This window comes from Cetorhinus maximus, chromosome 8, assembly GCF_964194155.1.
Source record: "Cetorhinus maximus chromosome 8, sCetMax3.hap1.1, whole genome shotgun sequence".
Taxonomy (NCBI): domain Eukaryota; kingdom Metazoa; phylum Chordata; class Chondrichthyes; order Lamniformes; family Cetorhinidae; genus Cetorhinus; species Cetorhinus maximus.
In genome coordinates, this window is record NC_135886.1 from 96677784 (window position 1) to 96700555 (window position 22772).

General features: G+C 40.2%; 1 protein-coding gene across 7 annotated transcripts in view; it reads left to right on the forward strand.

Annotated features, from left to right (window-relative positions):
• Nucleotides 1-22772, forward strand: part of lrch2 (leucine-rich repeats and calponin homology (CH) domain containing 2) — a 134599-nt gene that overhangs the window by 33229 nt on the left and 78598 nt on the right. For all 7 annotated transcript variants that reach the window (XM_078547276.1, XM_078547278.1, XM_078547277.1 and 4 more), the window contains exons 2-4: nucleotides 13859-14003; nucleotides 16180-16306; nucleotides 22647-22752. In XM_078547276.1, the coding sequence (XP_078403402.1) occupies nucleotides 13859-14003; nucleotides 16180-16306; nucleotides 22647-22752 (378 nt within the window). The remainder of the gene's footprint in view (nucleotides 1-13858; nucleotides 14004-16179; nucleotides 16307-22646; nucleotides 22753-22772) is intronic.

The window sequence follows — 22772 nt, forward strand, 5'->3', positions numbered from 1 at the left end:
CTCAGAACTGAAGTTAAGGAAACTCACTTTGAATTGGATTGTTCAGGGTATCATGGTTCTTTGCCTGGGTCTTTTTAAAATCTGTGAGTCTTACTGTTGCCTTACTGAACATGTAACTGGGAGCTAGATCTACAAATTACTACTATGAAACTCCTAGCTCCCCTGATTAATCTATGTACGTACTCCAAATCATTTCTTCCATTAATAAAGGTTTAATTTAGTTTTATAAGAAATCTATAAGACTCAGTGGTCTTATTACTACTGAATTCAAGGCATGCACCTCAAAATTTATACAAATTGCAAAACAATTGTGGCAGTTGTTTCAAGTTTCCCTTTGGGATTTGTGCATTTACCATCAGCTGTACTGTAACAGGTTTCTTCACTTGCCAGGTGAAGAACCAGATCCAACTTTTCCCCTGACACAATTGTCAGGGGAACAGGCCGAGCACTGACCTTGACATTTTTCAGGATCAGCTTAATTCAAGGTAATCTCCCAACAACATTTCCCTTTAACAGCAGCCTTGACTTGGGAGCAGAGTAAGAATAGTGACAGCAAAAATTCAGACTGTTTTAAAAATTGGTGGAGATCTGGTGTACTGTCTGTTGGCTGGGTGACTTTTTTTTTGGGCAGTGTTCACCGAATCATACAGCACAAAAGTTGCTCGGCTCATTGTGCCTGTGTAGGCTTTCTGAAAGAGCTGTGGAATTAGTCCCATTCCCATGCCTTTCTCCCCATAGCCCTGAAATTTTTTCCTCTTCAAGAATTTATCCATTTTCTTTCGGAAGTTACTATTGAATCTGCTTCCACCAGCCTTGCATATAGGGCACCACTAGAGATGTCAACTCAGGCTGGACATATTTCAGGAGACGTTGGCGGAGATTATGTCACGGAATCCTGGCGGAGTGGTACTAACGGATGAGCCCATCAGAGGAAGGGCAAAGTTCAAAGCCCCAGACACTAGCCTGTGAACCTAGGCAATGAGTATAGGCATTACTGTGACATTATAGTCTAACTGAACAGATTTGTCTCCTGACATTTATACATGGACTTTCCACCTCATCCCTTGATTATTACCAGCATCAAAAAAGCTGCTGTTTTTTAATTTTTGTTTCAGTCAGGCATTACTGTGCCCCAGTGTCTGCTGGAACTGCAATCAGGCAGTGGCCCTTTAAGACAGCTGCTGCTGAATCCTCGCCTCTTCCCCTGCTCTTTCTGCTTGCTGCCCACCCCCACCCCAACACACACACATGCACACGTCGGGAGTTCTGGAAGGATAATCCCTCAAACGTGTGCTCAGAGGGCATTGACAAGCAGCCACCTTGGGTTTCACTCTCCAGCCGGCGGTGGCCATAGCCTGCTCCTTCCTGACTCGGCGTTGTACATTTGCTGCATGCACTCTATCCACGGGACCATGGTCCCGGACCTCATACCTTCCTGCAGAAGCACTGATTCCGCTGCCAGCTAGCACTACTCCACAGCTGGCCAGGGGCAGCTGCTGAACAAGCCTCCAAACCAAACCAGCACCCAGTGACTTGACAGTCACCATTGTTACTTTCATTCTCTCACATGTAGTTGTAGAGGAGAGTTTGGCCTCTAACCTTCTTAGTGGGGAAAAAAACAGCTGCATTGCTGAGCGTAGTACTCATGCACAACCCACAACAGTACCAGATGGTGGCGTATTAATTTATTTCCTTAAAATAACGTTTCAAATTCTCCCAGATTGCTTTCAGTCACCAATCACCGGGTGATTGCCGATTCCAGGAGACTCCCAGCCATTCTGGGAGGGTTAGGAACCCTATGCACTACAAATCATAACTTATTGTGAAACAAATTTTCCACATCTCCCTCTTGATTCTTTTGCCAAGTACCTTAAATCTGTGTTATCTGGTTACTGACCCTGCTTTGGGGAAACCCTTAAAAGGAGCAGGTATCCTGTGCTATTACTAACTTGAAAGGTATATTGGCCTGTAACTTCCAAGCTCCAGCGTCAGATTTGGAGGAGGGGGGGGTTACCCCCCGAGTTGCGCTGGGGAATCCCTCTGGGAAGTTAGCAGGTAAGCGTTTGCAATCACCCAGAAATGCACACTCCCGGTGGACAATCGCGCTGCATTGGGAACCATCCGAAACTGCGGTTTAAATCGCAAACTTAAGATGGTTATACCAGGGCTATACCAATAGTTATTCAGAACAAATTAGAAGAATTAAAACCTCTTCTAACTTCTGAGGAACTATTGTAAACCCCAATGGGACTTCTCCGTAGGGTTCCCCCCAACTCCCCTGACCTCGCACCCCCCGCCCCCCTGGACTTTCGGCTGACCTCTGCCCCCGCCCTCCCTGACCTCGAGGTGGGGGGGCCCACTCCCCATGGACTTCCAATCTATACTCCTCCACCAACCCCCCCCCCCCCCGCCCAAATTTTGGACCCACCGACCCCCGCCTCAGACCCCCCGCCCCCAGGACCCTCCCATACCTCTGAGCACCCCCCTTTCCCTGTATCTTGGACCTCCACTCCTCCAAGGACTTCTGATCACCCCCCTCTCCCACCCCCGGACCTTTGGCCAAACCCAACCCTACCCCCCACCCTGCCCCCGCTCCAAAATCCTTTCCACTTACCTTAGAATCTTGCTTCCGCCTGGTCTGTTAACTTAACTTCCCTGGCCCTTTAAACTTATCTGCTTTACGGCAGAGGGTACTATTGTAAAAAAAAGGGGCGTCGCCTCCTTGAATCTGTTGGAGCTACAATTCGCAGAGGTTTGCGAGGAGTCTGGAAGCATGTTCAAATCCCACCAAAGCATATAATTCAATTAAACTAATTTGGAATAAAAGCTAGTCCTAATAATAGGCAACTATGAAACGAATGGATTGCCATGACAACGCAGCTGGTTGACTAATGTCCTTTTAAGGAAGGAAATCTGCTATTCTTATCCAGTCTGTCCTATATGTGGCTGTAGACCCACAGCAGTGTGGTTGACTCTTAACTGATCTCTGAAATGGCTGGGCAAGCCACTCTGTACAGTATCAAACTGCTACTGACAGTTGAAAAGGAATAAAACCAGAAACCATCCAGAAGTGACAGATATATCCAGTTCAATTGACTTTCAAGTCCTCTTCACTAACATATGGGCACTTCTGCCAAAATTTGCAGAGTTATTCTGTAGACCCGTGAAGCAACAGCCTGATGATGTATTACTCACCAAATCATACTGTACAGATAGTGTTCAATACTCCTCAGTCACCATCCTTGGGTATTTCTTGACCCATTAGAAAGGCACACCCATCAGAGGTGGCATCACAGTATACAATTGGGAGTTCTTTGAAGGAGTAACTTGTGCTGTGGATAAAGGGGTGCCTGTAGACGTACTGTACTTGGCTTTCCAGAAGTCATTTGACAATTGCATCAAAAGGCATTACAACAAATGTAAGCTCGTGGTGTAGGGGGTAACGTATTAGCATGGAGAGAGGATTAGCTGGCTGGCTGGCAGAAAACAGTATGCATAAATGGGTCGTTTTCAGATTGGCAGGATGTAACGAGAAGTCCTGCAGGGGTCTGTGCTGGGGCCTCAATTTTTTACATTTTATATCAATGATTTAGATGAGGGGAGTGAAGACATTGTAGCTAAATTTGCAGATGACACCAAGATAGGTAGGCAAATATGTTGTGAAGAGGACACAAGGAAGTTGCAGACAGGTAGATCTAGGTTGAGATGGTGTATAATGTGGGAAAATGTGAAGTTGTTCACTTTTTGGCAGGAAAAATAAAGAAGCAGAGTATTACTTAAATGAAGAAAGACTGCGGAATTCAAAGCTGCAGAGGAATCTAGGCGTTCTAGTGCATGAGTCATGAGGTACAAGTAATTAAGAAGGCTAGTGGAATGCTATCCTTTATTATGAGAGGAATTGAACATAAAAGTAAGGATTTAATGCTTCAGTTATACAGGGCATTGGTGAGACCACATCTCGAATACTGTGTGCAGTTTTGGTCTCCTTATTTAATGAAGGATGTAAATGCGTTAGAGATGGTTCAGAGAAGGTTTACTTAATTGATACCTGGAATAAATGGGTTGTTTTATGAGGATAGATTGGATATGCTGGGCTTGTTTTCATTGGAGTTTTAAGTGTGAGGGTTGACTTGATTGAAGTATACAAGATCCTGAATGGTCTTGACAAGGTGGACTTGGAAATGATGTTTCCTCTTGTGGGTGAGTCCAGAACTAGGGGGCTCTGCTTTAAAGTTAAGGTGCACCCTTTTAGGACAGATGAGGAAAACATTTTTTCTGAGGGTTGTGCAATTTTCGAACTCTGCCTCAGAAGGCAGTGGAGGTGAGGTCGGTGAATATCCTTAAGTCAGAGGCAGATAGATTCTTGTTAGGCAAGGGAATCGAAGGCTATCGGGAGTAAATGGGAATGTGGAACTAGTAATACAAACAGATCAACTATGATTTTATTGAATGGCGGAGCAGGCTTAAGAGGGCTGAATGGCCTACTTCTCCTATTTCATATGTTTGTAAGTATATAAGCCTGGGGTCGCCACCTATTGCAGCCTTTCAGCTGGTGAATCAGCACGCCTCCATGTTAAACTCCACATGGAAGAAAAACTGAGAGGGAAAAAAAAACTAAGAATATACTCTGGGCAGGGGGACTTCATCATTCATCACCATGAGTTTTTTAAATCATTCATGGAATGTGGGCATCGCTGGCTAGGTCAGCATTTATTGCCTGTCCCTAATTGCCCTTGAGAAGGTGGTGGTGAGCTGCCGCCTTGAACCGCTGCAGTCCATGTGGTGTAGGTACACCCACAGGGCTGTTAGGGGGGGAGTTCCAGGATTTTGACCCAGCGACAGTGAAGGAATGGATGTATTTCCAAGTCAGGACAATGTGTGGTTTGGAAGGGAACTTCCAGGTGGTGGTGTTGCCATGCATCTGCCCAGCTCGGAAGGATCACTACTGACCGGATTGGCTGAGTGCTGATGGAAATATATGCCAGACTCAGCCTGTGCAAGTGGTGAAAGAACCAACAAGAGGGGTGAAAAATCTACTCTCTCGCCCTCTCAACCTACCTATTGCAGATTTATCGATCCATGGCAGTAATGGTAGGCGAGACCACTGCACAGTCCTTGTGGGGACCCCATCTTCACTGAGAACACCCTCGATTGTGTGTAGCACAAAATGGGATTGCTTTAGAACAAAACTGGAAATCCATGAAGCGCTGTGGGCCATTGACAGCAGCAGAATTGTATTCTGCTACAATCTGTAACCTCATGGTCTGGCATATCCGTTACTCTACCATTACCATCAAGCCGGAACAACCCTGGTTCAACAAGCAATGTAGGAGAACATGCTAGGAACAGCACCAAATGTATAAAAATGAGAAGCCAACCTGATGAAGCTACAACACAGGACTGCATGCATGCTGAATAGTGGAGATAGCATACTATAACATGCTATAGCTAAGTGATTCCATAACCAATGGATCAGAAAAAAGCTCTGCAATCTTGCTACATCTAATTGTGAATGATGGTGGACAATTAAACAGCTAACCAGAGGAGGAGGAGGCTCCACAATCATCCTCATCCTCAATTATGAGGGAACCCAACACACCAATGCAAAAGATGAAGCTGAAACACTAGCAATTATTTTCAGCCAAGAATGTCAGTCTTCAGCCAATTCTATTCACTCCATGTGATATCAAGGGATGGCTGAAGGCACTGGATCCAGCAAAGGCTGTGGGCTCTAATAACATCCCATCTTTAGTAATTAAAATTTGTTCTCCAGAACTAGCTGTGCCCCTAGCCAAGCACTTCCAGTACAGCTACAACACTGGCATCTACCGGATGGCAATGTAGAAAATTATCCAGATATGTTCCTTCCACAAAAAGCATGACAAATCTAACCTGGCCAATTACTGCCCCGTCAGCCTGTTCTCCTCCATCAGCAAAATGTTAGAAGGTACCATTGACAGTGTTAGCAAGTGATACTTACACAACAATAACTTGTTCACTGCTCACTTTGGGTTCTGCCAGGGCCAGTCGGTTGCAGACCTCAATACAGCCTCAGATAAAACATGGACAAAAGAGTGGAATTAGAGGTGAAGTGAGAGTGACATCAAGGAAGTGTTTGACAGTGTGTGACAGCAAGCAGCCCTAGCAAAATTGAAGTCAGTGAGAATCTGGGGGAAAGTTCTCCACTGTTTGGAATCATACCTAGCACAAAGGAAGATGGTTTAGGTTGTTGGAACCCAATAACATCAGCCCCAGGACATTGCTGCAGAAGTTCTTCAGGGTAATGTTACTAGGCTTTTCCATCATTAGCTGCTTCATCAATGACCAATCCTCCATCGTAAGGTCAGAAGTGGGATGTTCGCATGCCTAGTGTTCAGTACTGTTTACAACTTCTCAAATACTGAAGCAGGACTTGTCCATGTGCAGCAAAACCTGGGTGACATTCAGATCTCAGCTGATGAGTTGTAAGTTACATTTGCGCTCCACGCATGCCAAGAGAGAGAATCTAACTACCCCCTCTTGATTGTCAATAATACAACTGTTGCTGAATCCTCCCAACATCAACATTCTGGGCGTCACTATTGACCGGAAACTTAACTGGACTAGCCACTTAAATACTATGGCATCAAGTATATCAGCGGCTGCAAATTCTGGGGCAAATAACTCATGGCCTGACTCCCCAAAGCCTGTCCCCATCTACAAGACACAAGTCAGGTGTGTGATGGAATATGCTAAATTGTCTGGATGAATGCAGCTCCAATAACTTTCCAGAAGCTCGAATACTGTCCATAGCTTGCTTGGTTGGCACCTTATCCACCATATTAAACATTCACTCTCTCCACTGTGCCTGCAGCATGTGCCACCTGCAAGATGCATTATAGTAACTTGTCAAGGCCCCTTCAACAGCACTTTCAAACCTGTGACTTCTACAATTTAGAAAGACGAGCAGCAGGCGCGTGGGAACAATACCACCACCTGTAAATTCCCCCCCCATCTGTTGCTCCTGTAGGTGGTGCTTCAAATTGCTCTTGACTTTAAATGTAATACACTGTCCTGCATGCACAATAGTTTTTATTTTGTGGTGTGAGCGTGTTACCTTGAGTGTGCAATCTGACCAATAGGTTTCCATGAAGAGTGCAATACAAAACATAAATACCAGTAAGGTAGGTAAGCGGGTTAATTTATATAAATACGTGTATTATGAAGGGGATAAAATAATTGTGATTTTATAGACAAATTCCTGGTTTATTGCAAAGTGATTTCAATGATTTGCTTTCTCATACAATTTGACAAATATTTATACAAAATATGAGAAGACGATGCAGGATTCACTTGATCAAGCAACAGGAAAACTCTAAGGCCCAGATCTTCTGGTCTCTGGATCGCTACTGAAAAATGTGTGGATGTTAATGGTCACTTTGATAAATGACCTTTTTCATGACAGATAAAGATTAAAAATTGGCATTCATATAGTACCTTTTAATGTAGAAGTAAATAATTCCAAAGAGCTCGTATGAATAATCTGGAAATGGGTCTTTAGCCATAAAAGGAGATATTAAGGGAAGTGAGCAAAAATGTGATTCAAGATGCTGTTCTTCAGAACTTGAGTTCCAAACTCCAGATCAGAATTCTAAAGAAGAGTCATATTGGACTCCAATATTAACTCTGTTTCTCTTTCCACAGTGCTATCAGACCACCTGAGTTTTTCCAATACTTTCTTTTTATTTGTAGGTATGTTTGTTTAACATTTACTTGTTCCAACAATCCCCTGGAAAGAAAGAAAATACATATTTGGCCAAGAGAAATTGTATAGCATAAGAAAGACCAAGTCATTATTTTTTAGGTGGACTGTCAGTGAAACATCAATGCATCAAGTTTTCATAATACGTGCACCTGAATTATAAAAAAAAAATTTAACAGTACATCTCTAGATTTTCTCCTTTCAAGCTTGGATTTGCTTGAAAATCATTTTAAAACTTAACACAGTGGAGTACAGGTGGAATTGTTGCCAGCAGTGTAGAGTCATGAATTAATGTATGTATTGATGATAAGTGATGTTTTTCTCTTTCTATAATATATATACTAAGCCTAGTGACATTTTATATTTCATTTTTGCATTGTGCCTTAAATGGGCTATAGATCTTCAATGAAACTTATTTAACCCGCGAATGATTAAAATATGGAACTCGCTACCACAGAGTGATTAAGGTGGAAATCATAGATGTGTTTATGAGGAAGTTAGATAAGCACCTGAGGGAGAAAGGAATAGAAGGATATGTTGATGGGGTTAGATGATGAGTGGGAGGAGGCTTGTTGAGCTGAATTGTCTATTTCTGTGCTGTAAATACTTCGTAATCTATAATCATATACATTTGGAAGTATTTATTATGTAAGTGGGGGAGAAAGGCCTCTGTCACTCCTGTGGTTGAGAAGCAAAAACAAATACCACGGCAAATTAATCATCTAGTGGTTAAACTTGTAAAAAGCATTTTAAAGTGTTTCTGTGTCCTGTTTATATATCCAGAAAAGTTGCATGTTATTTATTTTGTTGATTCCTTTTAATTGGCCATGAACTATTTTCCAAGATAAAGGTCATAAAACTGGCGATAAAATTTATGATTTTTTTTTTGTGAAAGGTTTTTACTGTGAAAGTGGTGGTTGGTCCCTTTTTTATAAATAGTAAGGAAGTATGGGAATCCTTTGACTTAACAGCAGTTATTAAATTTCAATGTAGGTGTGCATTTAGTGTGAGGGTTGGGGCAGTGGGGGGTGTAGGCAGCCATTACATTTCGTTAGTCCAAGTAGCATACTTTTTAAATGCTTACTCTGTCTTCATGCAAAATTTTAAAAGCTATTGAAAAATATTTGACATAACAGTACCCTTTGATAAAATTGTAATTAATGTCTTGATAAAACAATGTAGGTCACTTTATACATCAGGAGTAAAATGCCTGTGTGTCATACCAAATTAGGTCATTGTACTGAACATGCTTCATGTGGCGAAAATGGACTATATTAAAAAGACACTGTCTATCCAGCGGCAAGGATTTGTGACAAAAGCTGTGTGTTACTGCTGGTACAGTGACCTACAGATGTGATACCATACATGTTGGTTTAAAATATTCTAGGGTCAGATTGTAGTGTTGGGTCAGAAAAGGGTTTGCCAAACGTTAAATAAAGACAGTTTTCCAACTGAAGTATTCTGGCAATTTGCATATTTTTAGTGGAAAACGTCAGCATGTGTATTGAGCAAGGCAACCTTTTTTTTGTGAACAGTGACAACAGATGAGTTGCTTTTGAGGTTACAGAATATTGGACCTCTGCCTGTTTACAGAATTATTGGTGTATATTCTTGTGCGAACACTTTATGCAAAAGTCTAATTTCTTGAACTAGTGACATATTAAGGCTTTCAGACTCAGACCAATACTTATAACTTGTTAACTGTATTCCTCTCTGCAGGTGCTGTTAGACCTGCTGAATTTTTCCAGGTATTTTTGTTTTTGTTTCAGATTTCCAGCATCCGCAGTATTTTGCTTTTAACTTATAACTTGCGATTATTCTGCAGGCCACACTGTCCAACAGCAAAAAAAAATTGTGCATACTTGCTCACAACCATTTAATAATTTTAAATTAACAGAAATGTGACCTCTCTTTTTCTCCTAATAAACTATTAAAACTGGACACTTGGGAATTTCATAAATGTGTTTTTTCTGCTGGCACTTCCTCGAGATGGCCCTAGGTTCAGGCTTAAGTGCACCTGACAGAACTCCCATGCTATGGTTTGGCTTTTGCAGAGGAATGTTAGGCTACACTTAGACTGCAGATGCCAGTTAGACAATAGACCCAAGATGTTTGTCTTGCTGTACATTGCACTGTACTTACTGTGGATACATGTTTGTATGCATGTTCAAAGCTCTATTCTTTGGCCAGCTAATTTTAATGATAGGGAGCAGAAAGCTTTGTCTGATTTCTTGTAATTGTTTTTTTTAAAAAAAAAGGCTTTGAAAGCTCAGTTTATATAATCACGAGGCATTTCAATTATCCATCTGGAGATTTGTCCTTTTACTGACTGCTTGCATTGCACCGGGTGCTAACTACAAGCTACCTCTGCAGTAGCGGCGGTTTAATATCATTCGCCTTGACACTTGTGGGATTCAGATCACTGACCTAACTGAGATTATACTGATGCTTGTGTATTGTCATGTACCCAAAGGTGCTTCATATTGAAAGAAATTACATGAATTATGTTGCTTGTCCTGGGAGTATATGGTAATTCTGATATATAGGTATACCTTTTGTGCATTTCATCGAAAGGGGTGTGTGAGAGAAATAAATCTGTTACAACAGTAGTTAGAAACTCCTATGTGCGTTGTATTTATAGTTGATCAATTTGGGACAACTTAAAAACATTTATACAACTTACTGGTGAAGATCATTTAAACAACAAACTACCATTTACTTTGAGTGTGCGCTGAACTGTGAAATTGCTAAAATAAAATCATACATAGAGGTATGTGCATTTGCGTAGACTAATAGAAAAATACCTTGTGGCACACTTTTTGCATAATCTGGCATGCTCATGTATATAAAAAAGCCCGCTCTGTTCTCAATTCTTGTTGACGCTTGGTGTTTCAGTGTTCCTATAAGCAAAGGGTTTTCATGGATTCAGTCAGTGGCTTATAAACAGCTCAAGGATTTCTTATCTGAACAATTTGAGACCATCTGTGCAGCTGGCTTTGTCAACCACATGTCTTCCCCATTCTTCCCCAGCTGTCATTGTGTCTCTTTTGTGTCTCCCATTTTTCCCCATTCCCCCTCTCACTCAATTCTACATGACCTATTGCCTATTCAGTTGATCTGATCCACTCTAGTCCACTGATTCAAGTCCCATTCTAGGACCTAAGCACAAAATCAAGGCTGACACTCCAGTTCAATACTGAGGGAGTGCTGTACTGTTGGAGGTGTCATCTTTCAGGTGAGACATTAAACAACAGCCTGTATGCCCTCACTGTGTGGGCACAAAAGATCCTTTGACACTATTTTGAAGAGAAGGAGAGTTATTCCTCGTGTCCTCACTGATATTGCCACCTCAATGCCACAAAAAAGATTATCTAGCCATTATCACATTACTGTTTGTGGGTACTTACTGTGTGAAAATTGGTTGCTATGTTTCCTATGACAGTGTCTCCACTTTAAAAGTACTTAATTGACTTTAAAGCACTTTGGGGCATCTTGTAATCATGAAAGGCACTATACATATGCATGTCTTCCTTTTTTTTTACTCCTGGCCACTAAACAAATCCTCTTTGCCCCAATGCTTGGTTGATATAGTTTGAGCTTCCACATTATCTTTCTTCTTTTTGAAACTGGTGTCATCACCCACCTCTCCCAAAAAAACATAGACATTCTTGACCTATTCTACCTCTAACTACAGATATATCTTCAATTCCCCTTTTCCTGCCCAAGGTATTCAGATATGCTGTAGCCTGTCAGTAGTACCTGGACTGACTAGTTAGTGACAGGTAACAAGAAAATCGCAACCATCTCCAACTAGAAAAAGCCCAAGAACCTTTCCTTAATCTTCAGTGGCATCACCATTATAGTGGGCCATTAGATTTCATTAAGGTACAGGAGTTTAACTAGCTCAACCATATCACACTTGACTGCAGTAGCTGGGGCTCAGGATGAGTACTGGCCCATCTTTGACCTCTTGATGCATCTCTCACCATTTGCAAGTCAGGAGTGTGATGGCATACTCATCACCCACATGGCTGGATCCAGGGCATAGCATTCCTCTTAATTTGTACGTCAGCTGCTGAATACAATATTCCTTCATTAGTGCACTGCTATTCTAATAAGTACTATCTACAGGATAGTATACGCCGCAACAACTCTCCAAGCTTACTATGGTACAGGCACCTTCCGGCCTATGAACTCTACCAAGGGCAGGAGCAACAGTAGCATGGAAGCAGCATCATTTGCAATCTACCCTCCAAGTTGCGCACCATCCTTACTTGGGCTGTAATTCCTTATCAGTGGGCCAGAATCATGGAATTCCCTATTTAAAGTACCATTGGAGTGTCATCACCACAAGGACAGCAGAAGTTTAAGGATTTAGGTCCATCACCAATCAATGGGGTTAATAAATATGTACTTGTCAGTGTTATCCTTGTCCTGAGAATAAACTAAGAAACAGTGCGTTTGCTGATAGCCTCAATGTTCTCAATATCCAAAAGCTCCAAAGTCTCAGCTACCTGTTCCCTATTCAATTATGCTCATCTCCACATCCTTGGTGACCTGGCTTATTCCCTAACACCACTAAGCCTCCCTTCCCCTCCACTGCTTCCCCAGAATATCAGATATAAAATTCTTCTCATCAAATTCTTTTGTGCCCTCCATTTGGTCCCTTATCTTAGTTGCCCCATAAATGGTTTTCTGCCTTTTCCTGCAATTTTTCATTGTGAAATACCGAATGGAGTTAAATAAAACAAGTAATAATTGTAATTGCTGGAAATCTGAAATAAAAACAGAAAATGATGGAAATGCTCTGCAGGCCTGGCAGCATTTATGAAGAAAGAAGCGGAGTTAATGTTTTGGGCTGATGACCTTTCATCAGAATTGGGATAAGTTAGAGATGTAATAGGTTTTAAGTAATTGAGGCAAGGGAGGGGAAGAGTGAGCAAAGGAACAAGAGGGCAGGTCTTTAGGGTGGAAGGGAGGAGAAGTTAAAGGACAAAGGGTTGATGCTGTAGATACGGTCATAAGAGTGTTAATCTGGGATGGCTTTAGTTTTGTATGTTTTTTTGACCCTCAGCACTGTATCTTGGACTTCGGAGTGCATTTCAATATTTTCTGCACTGTTTAATGCTGATATTGGCCAGATTCAAATTCTGAATATTCTGCTGGGTCTCTTTGGCAACAGTTGTGTGTACCTAGTAATGCTAAATTACACAGCTTCTTGCAAGGCTTAAGCTATTCTGAGCAAGTCTTGTCATAAACATTTCAAATTATAGCAATTGATTATGGAAGCAAGGCTAATGCATTTTATGCTTTGCTTCTGCTGGATTCTTCACCACTCTTGGTTTTTTTGTGGATAATAGTTTGTTTTGGTGTAGATGGAGCTTTACATGAATTGTTATCCTAGAAAAGTCTGCCTTTGCCTCTCGGTGGGGTGCATTCCACAACTGACAATGAACCACAATGATTCAAATTTCAAAGTCTGTCTTTAATGTAGCATCCAGGGAATGCCTCCTTAAAAAGAGACTTTGGCTTGAATGCAGCTGTATTTAATGTTGCATTCCACACTGCCGTAATAGCACAGATCATCCAAAATATATATTTTTAGGACCTCTGCAATTTCCTACTTCATTTCTCCTAAGATTCTAGAATGTATCCTTTTGAGCCCTGCCTTGTGTAGGTGGCTAACCTTGCTAAACAATCTCCTTTTTGGATACTTTTATTTTTATACTTAATTAACTTTGGAAACACCTCAGCTGATATAGATTCAGTACAACAGATTAATTCAACTAGTTTTGAGTTGTGCCCCCTGGCTTCTAAACTTTACAATGAAAATCAATTCCGTATAAATCAGAACAAAGTTCTGATTTAGAAATGGACAATTTACAAATAAAAATGTGATTTGACTATTTTAAATGGCTTCTTTGGTAATTAATTCTCATGAGTTCTCATATGCTTAAAGACCCAAGCCAGACTTGTTATCAGTTGTCCAAGATATTTTACAACTTTTAGTTTCAAGATGCCTTACAAATTACATTTGTATGTGAAATGTAATTTATCACTGTAACCTGAATTCTGAGAGTGAAATGGTACATAATTATGTCACTTCTTCTCTTTCAGATCTCTCGAAGAACAGATTTATTGAAGTTCCACAAGAAGTTTGTTTGTTTGCACCATTAGAGACGTTACATTTATATCACAATTGCATCAAATGCATTCCAGAAACTGTTGTTAATCTGCAAATGTTAACATTCTTAAATATTAGGTAAGTGCTCAACACTTTATCATGAGCTATCATTAAGAGGTCTAGAATTTACAATCAGATTAACCTAGGCTATTAAACCCATTTTTTCATGAAGTGAGAATAAGTCAACATTGATAATTGTTGACACCTAAAACTGGGATTCTGCAGAGGAAAGGATGTGTGCCCATTCTTTAAAGATTCCCTTAAACTCTAATTCAAAGCATTGGCAGTTTTTATTCTTACGTTGCTGCCATTGGGGTTTGGGTCTTAACTATTTTTTTTTGAGGATGAAGTATTTTTTTCAGAAGGATTTTTCTTAAGTAAATATCATAAATGTTTGGGTCAGCTTTCATCAGTAAAGCAGACAGGTCTTCAATTTAATGTCTCATTCAAAGCAGGCAATGCAGGATTCCCTTGGTATTGCACTGCGCTGCTAGCCTAAATTGAGCTCAAGTTCTGGAACAGAGCTTGAACTTGCAATTTTTTTGATTCAAAATCACTTCATGGCACTCCAAGTAAATCTGAAGCACAGGCACTGGTCCTTAGCAGTAATCCCTGAAATAATAGTTCAAGCTGTTTAATTATTTTTTTGGCATATCTATGGTGCAGACAGATGAGCACACAAAAGCAATATACTGCAGATGAGGATGCCTCATTATAAGCATTGGTTGGGTCTTTGTTCATTTTAAAGAGCTTCACAATTCCTTAATAAAAGCAAAATGCCGAAGGCCTGGAAGCATCTGTGAAGAGAGAAACAGCTAATGTTTCAAGTTGATGGCCTTTCATCAGAATTTAATTCCTTTCTGTGGTGAAGAAAGTATTGTTACCTGTTAGGGGGAAATTTTCTCTCATTCCTAGAGAATTTACTGAACACATGCACACCACAACTGCTGTTAATATTTTCAGTTTATGCTTTGGCCTATTACCAGTTTGAGTAGGACATACTCATGTGTTGTCCTGTTTGGCTGTGCATTTATGGTTGCATTCCAAGCTTTAGAAGAGTTTTTTCACATGAAAGTGTTTTTTGGTGGCCAGTCAGAGGGTCTTTTGGATCTTGATAGCAGAACATTGGGATTATTGCATAGATAATGCCAAAGGGATTGATTGGGCAAAGGTTGTCTACAGGACTTGGGATACTTCGTCTCAGTAGGACTACTGAGGCTATATGAGTGGCTGGTGAACATTTTTCAGGGAATCAGCAACAGTTAATAGAATAGAAGCTAAATGTCTAACTCATCTATTGGTAGTTCATTTGGCAGTACTGATCATTGTTTTTCTTCACGTGCCCTCCTCACCTCCGAAAGTCGCTGCCCTCCCCAACTTCCATCCTTCATTAGGGCCTTTGGTAGGAGATTACAGGAATTTTCAACTCAGTGGGCAAAGCATTGTGACCAATGGGGTCAACAGAACTAAGTAGTTGTTGTCTCATGGTTCAATTATTAGCACTCTTCTGGATCAGAATGTTATGGATTCAAACCTCATCATGAAATTGGGCACATAATCCAGCTTGATGCTTTACAGTATTACCGACAGAATGCTGTATTTTTGGTGATGCTGTCTTTTTGAATGTAAGGTTAACCTGAGGCATTGTTTGTTTGCTCCAGTGGGCATAAAAAATCCTATAGCACTATTGACAGGAGAGCACGGAATTTTGTATGTCTTGACCAATTTTCCTGCTTCAAGTAATGCAACCAAATATAAATTATTGGGTCATTCTTTGATTAGCCATTTTTGGAAACTTGCTCTGTGAAAATTAGCTGTAGTGGTTGCCCAAATAATGTTGACTAGACTTCAGAAGTAATCCATTGATTGTAAAGTTCTTTGCAATGTCCTGAGAATATTATGAAATATATATGCATCAAATGTTCAGTTGCAATAGAACTTGCCTATTTAAATTAAATTTATAACGATACATAATCCATGAATTTTGGTTCTGTGAAATATCTTTTTAAATGTAGAAATCTTATTGCGGTATAAATTTCAGTGGCTATTGGAAATCTTTGGAAAATATATGCAGGATAGTAAAATTAAGCAAAGATTTGTTTAGAAAATTAAAATCGCCATGCTCTTGGAGTATTTTTGGCAATAGAGTGTACAACTGAGTAAAGAATATCACAAACTGGTCCCTGATTTATGTCCCTTTTTTTTGTTTTTGGAGGTGATATTGCTTGGCTTTGAAATCTGTTTTCTTTTCTAGTCGAAATCTTCTATCAACATTGCCAAAATATCTGTTTAATCTTCCGCTTAAAGTTTTAGTTGTAAGCAACAATAAGTTAGTTTCCCTTCCAGAAGAAATTGGAAAGCTTAAAGACCTAATGGAATTGGTAAGTGCAGATTTGCTTGCCTGCATTAATGCTGTCGATAAATTAATTGTTTCCACATTTACGCTTGTATTAGATATAAGCATCTTTGACTTGGACAAGAACTGGAATTGTAGTTTGATGACCACTTGTGTTTATTTCAAAAAAAAATTTAGAATGTTAATCCAAGTTCCCAAGTGTTTGACACATCATAGAATCTCAGAAATGTAAGCATAAACTTACAAAGCAATCATGCCAGTCTAGCAGTTAACTGCACACTGGAATCATGTATCCTTAAATACCTTCCTTCATGTTTATGTAATTCCGTCTTAAATATTATGATTAATTCAGCTTCAATAGCCACCTGTGGTGATGTAATTCGTATTCTAATAACTATGGAAAACGTTCCTTCTAGCTTCCCTTTTTCAGTTGCTTGTACTAATCCTAAATTTGCGCTGCCTTTACATCAAACAGTGAAAATTAAGGTTCACTGTTTACCCACACATACACTTGATCTAAAATTGAACATGTTTGTTAGAAATATTTTTTTTTAATTTTTATAAAATTTATAAATTAGAAATGAATATATGGAATTCATTGCCACAGAAGGCTGTGGAGGCCAGGTCATTGAGTGTATTTAAGACCGAGATAGATAGGTTCTTGATTGGTAAGGGGATCAAAGGTTAAGGGGAGAAGGCGGGAGAATAGGGTTGAGAAACTTATCAGCCATGATTGAATGGCGAAGCAGACTTGATGGGCCAAATGGCCTAATTTCTGCTCCTATGTCTTATGTGCTTCATCTTACATTAAATAGAGGAACAAGAGTAGGTCATTGAGCGCCTCATTCAGGGAAATAACTGGTTCTATATCTTCGATCCATCTGCTGTAGCTCAATTTTCTTACAGACATTTCTCTAGCAAAAACCTACAGATCTCGATTTGGAATTGCTAATTGAGCTAGCACCTACTTCCTTTTGTGAGGGAGAGTTCCACACTTCTACAGCACTTGGCACACAGTGTTTCCTAACTTTTCTGTGGAATGGCTTGGCCCTTTGTAAAGTGACGCTTTGTCTCCATGCCCTATGCCTGCCCCGCTCTATCAGGAAATTCGCTCTTGCTCTCCTCTAAACTTCAATCAAATTACCCCTTGACATTCTATATCCAAAGGAATACTAAAAATGGGTTTAGGTAATCTCCTCATAATGTAATCCTTAGAACCATTCTGGTGATTTATTATTTTATTCATTCAAAGGATGTGGGTATCACTGGCAAAGCACTGCACTCCTTCCAAGGCCACTTTATCCTTTCTCTGATGCAGTGTGTTGAAGAACTCTTCATAGTACTCCACGTGCGATCTGACCAAGGCTTTGCACAGATGTATAGCAAATTACATAGTGCCTTTAAAGTAAAATGTCCCAAGGTGCTTCATAGAACCATTGTAAAACAAAGTTTGACACCAAGCCACATCATGAGATGTTAGGTCAGATGACCAAAAGATTGGTCAAAGAGGTAGGTTTTAAGCTGTGTCGTAAAGGAGAAAAGTGAGGTACAGGAGTGGAAAGATGCTGGGAGGATATTCTAGAGCTTGGGACCTGGGCAACTGAAGGCTCAGCACCAGTGGTGGAACAGTAAGAATTTGGGATTCACAAGAGGCCAGAATGAGAGGAATGCAGTGATCTTGGAGGGTTCTGGGGCTAAAGAAGATTACAGAGGGAGGAGTGAGGCCATGGAGAGTTTTGAAAACACGAATGAGAATTTTAAAATTAAGACACTGGCTCCCAGTTAAGCAATATGGTTCAGCGAGCTCAAGGATGATAAGGGAATGGAATTAGTTGCGAGTTAAGACAATGGCAGCAGAGTTTTGGATGACCTCAAGTTTATGGAGGGTAGAATGTGGAAGACCAGCCACAGTGTATTGGAATAGTCGAGTTTAAGGGTAACAAAGGCTTCAGCAGCAGCTGAGTTGAGATAGGCAAAGCCAAGTGATGTTACAGAGGTGGAAATAGGCGGTCTTAGTGATAGCACAAATACATACAAACGTATGAATTAGTAGCAGGAGTAGGCCACTCAGCCCCTCGAGCCTGCTCCGCCATTCAATAAGATCATGGCTGACCTGAATGTAACCTCAACCCCACAATTCTGCCTACCCCGAAATCCTTTCACCACTCCCATGTTAATCAAGAATTCTATCTAGCTCTGTCTTAAAAATATTCAAAAACTCCGTTTCCACTGCCCTTTGAGGAAGAGAGTTCCAAAGACACTCAACTCAGAGAAATAATTTCCCCTCCTCTTAAAAGAGCGACCCGTTATTTTTAAACAGTGACCCCTAGTTAAAGATTCTCTCTCAAGAGGAAGCAACGTCTCCAAATCCACCCTGTCAGGACCCCTCAGGATCTTAAAGGTTTCAATTAAGTCACCCCTTACTCTTCTAAATTCCAGTGGATACAAGCCTAATCTGTCCAGCCCTTCTGCATAAAACAACCTGCCCACTCCTGGTATTAGCCTAGTAAATCTTCTATGAACTGCTTCTAACACGTTTACATCTTTCTTTAAATAAGGAGAACAGTACTGTACACAATACTCTAGATGTGGTCTCATCAATGCCCTGTACAACTGAAGTATAACCTCCCTACTTTTGTAATCAATTCCCCTCACAATAAATGATAACATCCTATTAGCTTTCCTAATTACCTACTGTACCTGTACACTAACCTTTTGTGATTCATGCATGAGGACACCCATGGTGTCTCTGAATCTCAGAGCTCTGCAATCTCTCACCATTTAGATAATGAGCTTTTTTTTTATTCTTCCTGCCAAAATGAACAATTTAACATTTTTCCACGTCATACTCCATTTGCCAGATCTTTACTCTAGCCTCCTTACATCCTTCTAACAACTTACTTTCCTATCACCTTTGTGTTGTCAGCAAATTTAGCCACGATTCCTTCGGTCCCTTCGTCCAAGTCATTTATATAAATTGTAAAAAAGTTGAGGCCCTGGCACCGATCCTGGTGGCACACCACTAGTCACATCCTGCCAACCAGAAAAAGACCCATTTTTGCCAACTGTCTGCTTCCTGATAGCTAACCAATCTTGTATCCATGCCAATATATTACTCCCTACGTCACGAGATTTTATTTTCTGCCAATAACCTTTGACGTGGCATTTTATCAAATGCCTTCTGGAAATCTTAAGTACAGGAAGTCCACCGGTTCCCCTTTACCCACAGCACATGTGACTCCTTGAAAGAACTCCAATAGCTTGGTTAAACATGATTTCCCTTTCACAAAACCATGTTGACTCTACCTGATTGCCTTGAATTTTTCTAAGTGCCCTGCTATAACATCTTTAGTAATAGCTTCTAACATTTTCCCTGTGACAGATGTTAGGCTAACTGGCCTATGGTTTCCGGCTTTCTGTCTGTCTCCCTCCCTTTTTGAATAAAGGAGTTATATTTGCTATTTTCCAATCTAATGGGACCTTCCCCGAATCTAGGGATTTTTGGAAAATTAAAACCAGTGCATCAAATATCTCACTAGCCACTTCTTTCAAGACCTTAGGCTGATGTCCATTGGACCTGGGATTTGTCAGCCTGCAACCCCAACAATTTACTCAATACCACTTCCCTGGTGATTGTAACTTTCCCAAGTTCCTCCCTCCCTTCCGTTTCCTGATTTACAGCTATTTCTGTGATCTTACTTGGGCCCTCCACAGTGAACACTGAAACAAAATACCTGTTTAGTTCATCTGCCATCTCCCTACTTTCCATTATCAATTTGCCCAGGCGCACTCTCTATAGGACCATCACTCACTTTGTTAACTCTTCTCTCGTTTAAATATCTATAGAAACTCTTAGTATCCGTCTTTATATTACTAACCAGCTTTCTCTCATACTCTGATTTTTCCCTCCTTATTAATCTTCTGTCATTCTTTGCTGTTCTTTATATTTTTTCTAATCTTCTGACCTGCAACCTGTCCTTGCATAATTATATGCTTTTTCTTTAAAGTTGATACTGTTGTTAACTTAGTTAACCGCGGATGGTGGGCCCTCCCCTTGAAATTTTTCTTTCTTATTTGAATGTATCTATTCTGTGTATTCTGAAATATCCCTTTAAATGTCTGCCACTGAGCTTCTATTAATTAATTCTATTAATCGCATTTGCCAGTTCACTTTAGCTAGCTCTGTTTTCATGCCCTCATAATTGCCCTTATTTAAATTTAAAATACCAGTCTTGGACGCACTTGTTTCTCCCTCAAAATGAATGTAAAATTCAAATGTGAGGTTGGAAGTTCACCTTAGGATCAAATGTGATACCAAGGTTACCAACAGACTGACTTAACCTGCAGTTGCAGCAAAACTTCCCCCCCCTTATATTCTAGTACTCGAGTAATGTTAGCCTTTTTGATTATTGTTTTGTATTTGACTGCTACAATTTAGTGCTTAGTTACATGGATCCCTAAATCACTTTGGACTTCCAATGTTTCTGGATTTCTCCATTTAAAGAATACTTAGATCTGTCCTTTGGATCAAAACGGATGATATCACACTTAGCTGGGTTGAAACCGTCTGCCAACTTTTGCCTGCTCACTTAATTGATGCGTCTTTGTAATTAGATCCATTGTAACATTCTTTGTTCCAGTTGCTGTCAGTGCAGCACTAGGTAGGAAAGCAAGTTGTGAGGAGGATACAAAGAGTCTGCAAAGAGCTGTAGATGGGTTAAGTGAATGTGCAAAATTTTGGCAGATGGAGTATCATGTGGAAAAAATGTGAAGTTGTCCACGTTGTCACGAAGAATAGAAAAACAATGTAATATTTAAATAAATAGAGGCTGCAGAATGCTGTGGTACAGAGGGAACTGGGTGTCCTTGTAATGAATCTCAAAATTAACATGCAGGTATACCAAGTATATAGGAATTAGGAACAGGAGGATGTCATTCAGCCCTTTGTGCCTGCTCTGTCATTTGATAAGTTCATGATTGATCTGGTTGTGATCTCAACTCCACTTTCCTGTCTGTCCCCCATACCCTTAACTTCCTTACCTATCAAAAACCTATCTAACTTGAATAAATTCAATGACCCAACCTCCACTAATTTATGGGGAAGAGAATTCTACGGACTAAAAATCCCCTGAGAGAAAGTATTTCTCCTCCTCATGCAGGCAAATGGAATGTTGACTTTTATTGCAAGGGGGATGGAGTATAAAAGTAGTGAAGTCTTGCTACAACTGAATAGGGCATTGGAGAAACCGCACCTGAAGTACTGTGTACAGTTTTGGTCTCCTTAATTAAGGGGAAATATACTTGCATCGGAGGCAGTTCAGATTCTGGGGATGGGTGCCGCCAGCTGAGGTGTGGGGGATGGAGGAGGGTGGTGGTTGGGTGTGTGTCTGTGTGGCAGATTTAGAGATGCCATGCAGTGTTTAGTTTTACAATCAAGCTGATTGTAACATTCAAACATTTTAATTGGGTTAAATTTTATCTATATATTGCTGTAAAGCAACTGTCAAACAAATTGTGTGTATCCCTGAAAATAAATTCCCCTCCTTATTTTGACTCTTGAGTCTTCTGTGTAGGCAGTGGAGCTTTTCACAATCCAAGGATTAATTAAGATAGAATTGTAACATAGCTAGTTGGAAATGGGAGTGAATTTATGTAGGTGGATGTACACATCATACCACAATGGAACATGATTTATTTTTGACCTCTTGGAACTAAGGAAGTATAGCAGAAGTAATTCAATAATGACTATGTATTTAGATATGCTGGGATTGTGCCCTGTTATCAAGGAACAAATCTCACATCATATTTCAACAGATTACATAAGTTGAGTGAGCACAATTTGTATGTAGTCTGGAAGGAATCTTTATCATTCCAAATTTGATTGTTTGGTAGCTAATTAGGCAATTTAAATTCAAAAGATATGATGAATGCAAGTCTCAAGGTATAGCAAGAGGTGTCCAGCATGTTAATATCTCAAGGCATAACTGAGATCCCTGTTGCACTTGTTGAGAAATGTAGTGTTCTATGAATAAACTATAGAAAACATCCAAGCTGTCATGGACAGCCATCTGCAAACAGTCTGAATTTGATGCAGTGATGCTAACCTGGTGCTAATACATGTACTAAATTATGCTAAACATTAAAAAAAACAGAAAATTATTCTATTATCCGAATCTAATATCGGACATGCCAGCCTAAATAAGTTTGAAGGTTTAGAATTGCTAGTCAGGCCTGGCTCTGAATGTTTGGTTACAAATGTATTGGAAAATGTAAAAGTCTTTGTTCAAAGCTCTCATACATCTCATACAGAGGTAGACAAAATATGAAATGTACTTAATTAGATTTCTGTACATTGTCTTTAACAGGATGTTAGCTCTAATGAAATTCAAATCCTCCCTCATCAAATGGAAAAACTTCAGTCGCTCAGAGAATTAAATGTACGCAGGAACCATCTGCAGGTGTTACCTGAGGGTAAGAAGTTAACACTCGCA